This window comes from Erinaceus europaeus, chromosome 2, assembly GCF_950295315.1.
Source record: "Erinaceus europaeus chromosome 2, mEriEur2.1, whole genome shotgun sequence".
NCBI classification, from domain to species: Eukaryota; Metazoa; Chordata; class Mammalia; order Eulipotyphla; family Erinaceidae; genus Erinaceus; species Erinaceus europaeus.
Genome location: NC_080163.1, coordinates 72,877,853 through 72,888,328, shown reverse-complemented (window position 1 = coordinate 72,888,328; position 10,476 = coordinate 72,877,853). Strand labels below are relative to the sequence as shown.

Genomic DNA, 10,476 nt, shown 5'->3' with positions numbered 1-10,476 from the left:
GCTCCTCCCGGTGGCGTGTCCGCGGCTCGGGGTGGAGGGGGGGGGGTGTGGTGGGGCAGAGGGAGGGGGCGAGGCTAGGGGAGGGGGAGAAGGAGGCGCCAGCCTCCAACCTGCGGGCGGGAGGTGGGTGTTGGTGGGGTAATTGAAAAAGAGCCGGCGAGTTTCCCCAAACTTGTCGAGAAACTCCGAGCTCAGAGCACAGGACACCGGAGCGGAGCGGCTGCTGCCTGCGCGTTGAGAGCGCGGGCAGGACTGGTGGAAGGACTCTCCCTCCTCGGGTTGCGAGCGCGCAGGACAGACGCCAGGACGCCAGGCTGCAGCGGCGGGACCCGGTGCGAAGAGACCTGAGGACATTCCGTGGGCGACCGGAGCAGCCCCGAGAGCGAGAGCCACCGCCCGAGTGAGCGCCCGCCTGCCCGTCCCAGGTGCCCGGGACTCGCACGGCGGTGGAGTGTGCACTCCTCCCCGCGGGAGACAGGAGCCGCTCCTTCGTGCAGTGCAGGAGACACAGCCCGGTCGCTCGAGGGGAAGCAAAAAAATAAAGAAAACTTTTTCCCCAAAGCTCCTGGACCAAACTTGTCGCGCGCCACCTTCCGCGAGAGCCGTTAGCGGACGGCGTGCACTTCTCGGGCGAGATGTCGGAGCGCAAGGAAGGCAGAGGCAAGGAGAAGGGCAAGAAGAAGGAGCGGGGCTCTGGGAAGAAGCACGCGCCCGCGGCGGGCGACCCGAGCTCAGGTGAGTGCGCAGCGGAGCCCTGGTTGTGGGATCCGCCTCCACCGCCGTCGTCTCCTCGCTCTCCCCACCCCCAAGTCCGCGCCCCGCTCTCTCCCAGCTACCGGCCCTACTCTGCGGAGCCGCCCTTCACCTGGGCGCTGGGCTCCTTCCCTTCCGGCAGCCCGGGCGCCCTCGCCCTGCGCGCACAGGGAGCGTCTGCGGCCCGCCCCGAGCCCCGCAGGCTCCGGGAGGCGCAGCTCCGCAGGAGCGGGAGTGGAGGAGCCCAGATTCTCTGCGCGCGCCTCCTGCTCCAAGCAGAGCTTTCCACGGACCCCGTCTGCCCTCTAGTGAGGAAAGCGGGGACAGGTTTCTCTTCTTATACCTCGCTCGGAAAAGCTGGATGGTCAAAGAGACCTAGGCGTGAAAGAGACATAGTTATCGGCCTATTTTGCGCAAGCTGTGTAGTATCACCTCACCGTGTGCGCATACATTGGTCCGGGTTGAGTCCTGTGGCGTTGGAGCTCAGAGCAACTGAAAAGGATTCCTGGAGGTCAGCGAAGTAGATAGAATCTCCCCACCCACCCACTCAGTGCCAGGAATCAGGTCTGCTCCAAATAATTAAAAAAAAAAAAAAAAAAAAAAAAAAAAAAAACACTTAACTGTTTTCTCCATCTCTTTCTCCCTTCTCTCCTCCTTTTCCCAGCGTTTCTTTGATAGTTAGGGTTAATTTGTGTTCCCAAGAGTTTCAGAAAAGCAAGTTAGTTTGAGCTTTTGAATCCATTTGCTGACTGCTTGCTTACATAATAGGATGAAATGTCACTTGAGGATTTCTAGAGACAAGTCACGTGTTTTGATAGAACACACACGAATGACAGTTTCACCTTAGGTTTCTCTCTCTTTAAACAAATCTAAAGTGTTTTTATTATCGTTATTTATTTGATAGCGACGGCCAGATATCGAGTGAGAAGGGGGAGACAGAGAAGAGAGACAGAGAGACATCTGCAGGTCTGATTCACCACTTGTGAAGCTTCCACCTGCAGATGGGGACTCGGAGCTTAAAGCTGGCTACTTACACATTGTAACATGTGCACTCAGCCAGGTGTGCCACTCACTACTCAGCCCCTGAGCTTTAGGTTTCTCTATAGAGGGCTAACGACATTGTCTCAGAGGAGATATCTGGCATAAATGCTTGCTTTATCAGTGCCTGGATGAAGACCAGTCTAAAAAAGTGAGTAGGGGGAATAAAATGTGGGCTTTTACTCTCCACCTCTTCAGTTTCCACTTGATAGTTGATTCCAGGTGCCTTAAGTCACTGAGACTATAACCCCCCCCCCCCCCCCACACACACACGTTTTGTAAAGCATTTATGAGGAGTTATTCAGTGGCACGTGGTAATACTGTGGTTGAGTAAGATAAGGAGAAGTATTATCCTGTTCCCTGCAGAAAGAAAACAAGATTTGCCTGCTCTTCTTTATTGGCATCACTGATCACATTTCAGAGCCTGGGTTATTGGGAGAGGCCTTAAATAGGTTTTGAGCAAAACAGAAATTGAACAGAGAGTAATTGTTTGGCGTCTGACCTGGCATGCCTGTATTATAAGGTACTGCTACAATCACTTCACCTTTTCTTAACCCTCTTAAGCGTGTATTGAAATTTACCTTAGGGCCAGACAGTGGCACATCCTGTTGAGTATACATGTTACCATGCACAAAGATGCGGGTTTAAGCTCATACTCCAAGTGCTATAGATGCCTCTCTTCCCTCTCAGACTTCCCCTTCCCTCTCAGTTTCTCTCTGTCCTATCAAACAAAATTTTTAGAAAAGGAAATAAGGAAATCTACTTTAATTTTACCTACTGTTTTGACTCAATAAAACATTTTTTTTTAACAAGGCATGGGATGGGGAGCTGGATTCAAAACTTTCTCTATAGTTTCTCTGAAGGTCATCATAGTAATTTAAAGAGGTTTTTTTTTTTTTTTTTTTAGACCCAACCTAAACTGTAAACTTGTAAAGACCTATTTGTGGAATCCTTGACATGGTTTATAATGGTGTTTTGAGCTTCTTCAGAAGCTTCTGTGGTCCTCTGTAGGTGGTCTAATGAACTAAAGAGCAGGCAGTGGTTTGAAATAGCATCCTTTGCAGGTAACAGATTTGTATTTTTTCAAAGATCCATGGCATCAGTGCCTTAACACAGACATCTCAGATGAGCAGGTAGGTCTGTGGGGGCGAGATTTATGAGCAAGCAGGTGTTTCTGTGCTTTGCAGATCTTATCTACCAGGTAGGCAACTGTTGTGACTCCCTAATGCTCTTTCTTAGTAAAGTTCCAGAGCTTCTTTGGTGGCTTTTGCTCTGATGTCTGTTCCCATAACTGTGACTCCTTCAACACTAGACAGATTAACATCTTTAAAAGACATTCTTTCCACTGTCTTCTTGGAAGAAATTGGGTGAATATGCTTCGAAGTTTTAGTGTGATTGTTTCTGCTTTCTGTCATATTAGTCTTCTCTTGGGAGAGACATTTTACCTCTTCCAATCACCTTGTACTTGTTATGTATATAATAATACTTAATTTTTATTAGATTAAACAAGACCAAATAGTCAACATGAAGCTGGCTTTATGTAAAATGCATACTGCATTTGTCTGAAATTAGCGTCTCTCCTCCTTTGTTATTTCCCATTCCTTTGTCATTATGGTAAGCGCTGGCATACTTTTCCTTGTTTTAGGAGAATAAATAAGATAATGATTGATGCTAGAGCCCCATTTTTATTCTTCTAAGTCTCCCCCCATTTTCACTCTCCTTAGTCCTTATGCATTCTTAAAGAAACAGCCTTTTTAGATGCTATAACAATTATTAGCACTAGATCATGCCAAGGCAAATTAGGATTTATGAGGACAGTACACCCATCTCATGAGCAGCTCCCCTATTAGTGCTCTTCATTCCCAAATCTCACTCTTTTCTCAAGACATCCGCCAAAACTATATGGCCTTTATGGTACATATGCAATAGCTGCGCCTCTCTTTGGATGTTATAATGCTACTTCATGATAGTCGGGGGAGATACAGTGCTGAAAGAACTCAGCCACTCAACCCCTTTGTGTGTTGTATAGTATGGAGAGGCATAAACACATCTGTTGGAAAGAAATTTTCAAGGGAAAAGGACTTCTTTAGCTTTCATATGATATGTATGACGTATACGTGATCTATATGTGGCTGTGTTTCCTAGCATCCACATTTTTATGCAGTTAGCTGAATATTGAATTACATACTATTGGGGCTGCAGATGTTGAACAGAATTATATATCCTATAATAATAGCTCTAATAAGTCTCAAGCTCATTGATTCTCTTCTCTGCTCAAAATTAAGTGACCTCAGCATAATCCTAGGCTTTATTGAAACACAGTTCCATCTACTGAGGCCCTATAATAGCCTGGACCTCCTGGAAGCTGGACCTCCCATATCTATCTCCTTCTTATTGATTCAACTCAGTAGATTTTTTTATTTGTGAGACTATAAGTTAATAGGAGTGTATGTTAACACCATTCTTGCCACCAAAAGTTTGTGTCCCTCCCTCCTCCACATTTTTGAACATTTTTTTTGAATTGGAGTCAGGATTACAAAACCTGAACTTTTAAAAAAAATTCTTTTTATGTCCACCTGGCATTTGTCTCTAAGCTTTTCAGTAAGAATATTTGCTTGCTGATATGTTTTTTACTTTATTGAAATACTGCAAAGGATTCTTTTCCCTCTTCACTAAACTGAGACAGATTTCTTACAAAGCCTAGCCCAGTTCTAGAACTCTCTGGTCTACCTTCATTCTTAGCAGAAGAGGCACTTGTGTGTATAACTAATGGAAACATCCAGGAGCTTAGTATTTCAAATAGCTGTAAGTGGGCTGTGAGATCCCAGAGTGATATCACCCACCTGTTTCACTAACTAAGTGGCACCACAACCCAAGTGCTTGTAAACATTCCTGGATATAAAGTGCCCTGTCACTAACAGGGCAGTGTTTGTTTACAGAACGGGAGGAATGTCCAGTGATCTGTTTCAAACTAGTTATTTGTAGTCACTTACCTTATGTAATCATTAAAAACTTTAAATAGTCTTTACAGAAATAGGATTTATTTTGAAACAGAAATATGGGGCAAATTTAGGATACTATCCCCAGATCTTCACAATGATAAAATGATTATGATGAATGAATGGGGAGAAAATATATAAAATTAGGATATAGTGAGCCAGTATGGGAGCAGTGAAAACTTAGTGCTAGGCACTATGTCAGGCACTTTGATCTCTGTTAATAAGGTAGTTTATTTTTTGTGTTCTAGGCATTGTATAATAGATGCATATATATTTTTTCACCTGCCCTTTAGTAAATACAAAAATGTTTCATCCTTCAGCAGCAAGAAGCTGTAAGGTCTAGTTATTAGCTCTGCGGCCAGATTGCTTCAATTAAAGTTCTAGTTCTGCTGTTGTGAAACTGTCTAGTCTTTGGAAAGCTACTTGTTCTTTTTGTGTCTTAGTTTCCTTACTTGTAAGTTGCATATTATTGTTATCACAAAGTTATTTTGAGGCATAAAGGCGATAGTCTGTGTAAGCTTTCCAAACATTGCCCAATATGTAATAAGCATCCAATAAATGTTAGTTCTCTTTATAAAATTACTTAATATATTGTCTGGGTCTGTGTAAAAATATTTGATATATTTTTTTAAAATTACCTTTTATGGTAAAATTTCCATTTGCTAAATAATCCAAAGCTTGCTTTAGATTAGAGCAAGTATAAATATTAATATATACTACCTGTAAATATAGAGGAAAGTAGATAAATATGTCAAATACTATAACTGCATGTATGTATTATGAAAACAGTGCCTGAATTTAGTCTAAATATTGAAAGTTGAGTGAGGTGCAACATAATTTTATCTCTGACAGAAAAATGTTGAGGTTTCAGACTATAGAAGAGTTTGAAACATGACTCCTTTTCTGGCAACACTTAAGAGCTGATACTTGAAATTCACTTTACTATATGGAATGCATACTCTTCTCTTTGGAGACTAGTACAAATTGCAGCAATTGAAAGAGAAAGTTTGTATCAACATGCTCTTTGTTATCTTCCCAAATCAAGTCTTTGTTAGTATTTTTAAAGAAAGAAGTTCAGTTTCACTTTAACAATAATGATACTTCACTGTGTTTTTATGACACACAAACACACAGGGGGGAAAAAAAGTGATTTTGTTAGCCCAAAAGCAAATAAATTGGCCTTTAATATTTTAAAACTAGAACTCTTCTTATGACTAACAGAAAATAGAAAAACCTAAATTAGAGCATTAGCTTAAACAACTGACTTCAGTAAGAGGCGAATAATATCTATTAATTGTTTGGTTAGGTACATGAAATGAAAATTTCCCAAGTGAAATCTTGGATTTGTCCTAATATTACATGTCTGCACATGTGTGTTCTTGCATGACTTTTAGTAGATTTTAAAAAGCAAGCTACTGAAAAGCCAATAGATGTCAGTGTTTGTTGATTTAGAAAAAGTGAGGTGTTAGAAAAAAAGCAGAATTTATTTTCAGCTTTTAATAAGCATAACAATGGCTATTTTTAAAGTCTGACAACATCCTTGCACTACCTGGCTTCGTTCATATATTTATGAACATTCTTACATACTGTTCTAGGTTTTAAAAGCTTATATATTTCAAGAATTCAGAATGTAGACTGCAGATACATTAATTAGTGCTTTACTCTTTCTTAGGTAATTAAGAAATAATTATTTGAGAATACCATTACACTTTGGAGTTATGCTGAATTTTAAATTATAAAGTTGTTAGGTGTATTTCTTATGTCTCCATGATTAATATTATACCAGAGCATTTTTTTTCAGTTCCCCTCAAATGCTATCTATAGACTTCTGATGATCAGAATTCTTCATCTTACCAGTGTCACTTTTCTCTGGCCTCCAGAGGGTGCTCGAAGAGCATCACACTGCTATCCCCCTAAGAACGCTCCCTTTCCTTTCTTTGTCTTACCTCACCTCACCTTTCCTTTCTTTTCTTACCTTTCCATTCCTGATTAGTGAAATATTATGGGAAATATATAGGAAGAATATGTCCAGAATTTATCTAATCTGACCTAACTGGAGTTTGGCAGGACTAAATAGTTCAAGTTAGTTAAAAGTCTGGCTCAGAACATTCTAAAACATGTTGATGATAATGACTGGTCAGTTGTCATCTTGCTAGGGAATGTCTGATAGAATCATTTCAACCAGCATCTATATCCCAACAGAAGGCAGCATTTTATAAACACCTTGCAGTCTACTTCTTAGAGCAATTCCTTTTATACAACTTCAGGGATTACTACAAATAGATTTAGCCCTATTTAAAAAATTCATCGTAACATTTGACAGTTATGTGTGAAAGCATCATCATGACTGAACAGGACCTTCACTGACACCTTCACTGACTTTCACTCCTCAGCCTTTTACTAAATCTTCAAGAACCCAACTTTGATCAACCTATACATATTTGGAAGAGGTTTTGAATAACTGATTCTTTTATATTTTTAAAATATTTTAAGAGGCTTTATTGTTGTTGACACATAAGTGTGACCTCTTATTTCCCCAGGAAAGGTGACTAGGTGTCTTCAAGATATTCACTACCCCAACATAAGTCCTTTTCCCTTATCACACACCAGGACTTCAGTGCCTCTCCTTTCCAGCTGCATCTTTTCCTGCCCCAGAGTGTTTTGTCTTGGTGCAATATACCATACCCAGTCCAAATTTCACCTTCTCTTTGCCCCTTACTATCCTTGCGTCTTAAGTTACACCTATGTGTGAGATCATTCTATATTGGTCCTTCTCTTTCTTGCTTTATCTCACTCAACATTTTTCCTTTAAATTCTGCCCAAGATACAGCAAAAGAAATTATTCTTTTTTTAGCTGCATAACATTGAATAATTGATTCTTTTGAATTAGGAATTAACCTTGTAACACTGTCTGTATTATTTACTTGCAATTTGTTCCATCCTGTACTTGTCATCTTCATCATGAGCTTCTCCCATTATAATATTCCTTTTCCCATTTTCAAGTGTATGGTTGTTCACATTGTGTCCTGGATCAAGAGAAGGACTTTTGTTAGGAAATAGCCTGTACTATGCATAGGGTTCCAAACCTCTCACTTCACAATTTCAACAGGCAGCTGGGTCCTCTGGGCAGCTCTTAGGCTTTAGTTACAATGATAGGTAATTCAGAAATGTTTCCTTAGATTGAGTACGAAATTATCACATGGGTCACATGTGAATGAATATTGTCTGTGTTACATAGTTTACTAGTTAGATTCTAGCAGTATGCCTTTACCTGTGCCTTATGTGTTATTTAAAATAAGATAGTCTTGACAACTTTGACAAAGATATTGTAAGTTTTGGTAATTTAAGGTGGTTAAGTTGAGGGGGGTTGCGAGCGGTAGCGCTTATAGTGCAAAACACAATGATTGGCGGAAGGATCCCAGTTTGAGCCCCCAGCTCCTCACCTACAATGGGATAGCTTCACAAGCAGTGAAGCAGGTCTGCAGGTGTCTATATTTCTCTGTTTCACCCCCTTCTTTCAGTTTCTCTCCATTCTACCCAACAACAACAGCAGCAACAACAATAATAATAACAGCAGCAACAACAACAATGGAAAAAAGATGGCCTCCAGGAGCAGTGGATTCATAGTGCAGGCACTTCTTCTACCGTTTGCCCTTCTTCCGTAGCCAGTCAACAGCATCAGGTTGAGCCTGATGTAAAGTTTCGAGACCTCCTTTGAATCTGGAGAGGTGGCAGTCATTGACTATGTGGGTCATAGTCTGTCTGTAGCCGCAGGGGCAGTTCGGGTCGTCTCTGGCTCCCCAGCTATGGAACATAGCGGCGCACCGGCCATGGCCTGTTCGATAGCGACTGAGGAGGGCCCAATCATAACGTGCTAGGTCAAAGCCAGGTTGACGCTTGCAGGGATCTGTGATGAGGTGTTTGTTCTTTACCTCAGCTGACTGCCAACTCTGTTTCCAAGAGTCTGGAACAGAGAAGTTCAGTGTAGGCATAGGGGACCAGACGAGACGTCTGTGTAGGCATAGGGGACCAGACGAGACGTCAAGCGTTGGACAGGGTGGGCGAAGATATCCGCGTATATTGGCAGGTCCGGTTGAGCGTAGACGTGGGAAATGAACTTAGATGATGCCGCATCCCAACGAATATCTGGCGGGGCGATATTGCTAAGAACTGGCAGCCATGGGACCGGGGTGGAACGGATGGTTCCAGAAATTATCCTCATGGAGGAATATAATTTGGAATCGACCAAGTGGACATGGGGGCTACGGAACCATACTGGGGCACAGTATTCTGCAGTGGAATAGCATAATGCCAGAGATGATGATCGTAGTGTGGAAGCGCTCACGCCCCATGAGGAGCTGGCCAGTCTTGCAATGATGTTATTCCTCGCGCCCACCTTTGCTGCAGTTTTTATGAGATGTTTGTGAAATGATAGAGTGTGATCGAGAGTAACGCCAAGATAGACTGGCTGGGCTTCATGCCGGATTCTCGTATCGCCAAGCTGCACATTAAGCTCACGCGAGGCCGAGGCATGGTGTACATGGAAAACAGATGATACCGTTTTTGCAGTGCTAGGGATTAGTCGCCATTTTTTACAGTAATCAGATATCAGAGACATGTCTTTCGTGAGTGCGAGCAACTACTAAAGTGCAGGCAATGAACCCCAGTGATAACCCTGGAGGGAAAAAAAAAAGCCTGTACTAGGGGGTCTTTGAATCGGTGACATTTTTCTGAAGTGAAAAGAATAAGCCATTGATATATACAATAAATTCAGCATAAAGTTAGATGATCAGGGAAACTAGCATTTTTCCTTAGATAAATGTTTTATACTTTTTTGACTGGTTAGCAAGCTGGTAATACACCTACTTTTATTCATCATCTGTCCTCCCTCCCTCCCTTCCTTCCTTCCTCCATCCCTCCCTCCCTTCCTTCCTCCCTCCCTCCCTCCCTCCCTCCCTCTCTCTCTCTTTCTTTCTTAATAGCGACCAGGGTTATCGCTGGGCTTGGTTGGTTCCGGCACTACAAATCCACATCTCCTGGCAGCCAGTTCTTACTTACATTTTTACATTTATTTTATTTCATAGAAAGGAGGGAAATTGAGATAGGAGTGGGAGTTAGAGAGAAAAGAGAAACATCTGCAGACCTGCTTCACTACTTGTGAAGCTTCCCCCTCACGTGGTAATGTGTGTGCTCAAACTGCTGTGCCACCACCCAGCTCCTCTCTCATATTGATGTAAAGATTATAGATTTGTGGATGAAAAATATTTGTGATTAGTGGATAATATTGACTTTACAAATTTTCTAAAAATTGTAGTTTTATAGTATAGCAACTCTCCATATGACTACAATGTGAATTTTATTATGAACTGAAAATGCATGCTGTTATATAAAATGTGAAAGGTTTACATGACCTGAAGAGAAGTCTCAGTATGTATGTCATTATGAACAGCCTTTATTACTGTAAGACTAGGGAATGAACCTGTGGTCTTACGGTGATCAGCCTCCTGGTTTGACTGATTTTTCTTTTCTTTTCTTTAAGAGAGGTAGAATGACAGAGATAGAAAGAGGAGTGAGGGAGAAACACCTCAGCACTGCTCTATCATCTATGGGGATTCCCTAGTACTGTCACATGGTGATTCCATGTGGTACTAAGGCTTGGACCCAAGATAGCTAACCTGCCATAAAT

The 10,476-nt window shown here is 42.1% G+C and overlaps 1 protein-coding gene across 7 annotated transcripts in view; it reads left to right on the top strand.

The window, feature by feature from the left end:
- Positions 1–610: 610 nt before the first annotated feature.
- The window catches only part of NRG1 (neuregulin 1), a 208,684-nt gene continuing 198,818 nt past the window's right edge, over positions 611–10,476 (top strand). For all 7 annotated transcript variants that reach the window (XM_060183017.1, XM_060183011.1, XM_060183002.1 and 4 more), the window contains exon 1: positions 611–735. In XM_060183017.1, the coding sequence (XP_060039000.1) occupies positions 636–735 (100 nt within the window). In that variant the 5' untranslated portion in view covers positions 611–635. The remainder of the gene's footprint in view (positions 736–10,476) is intronic.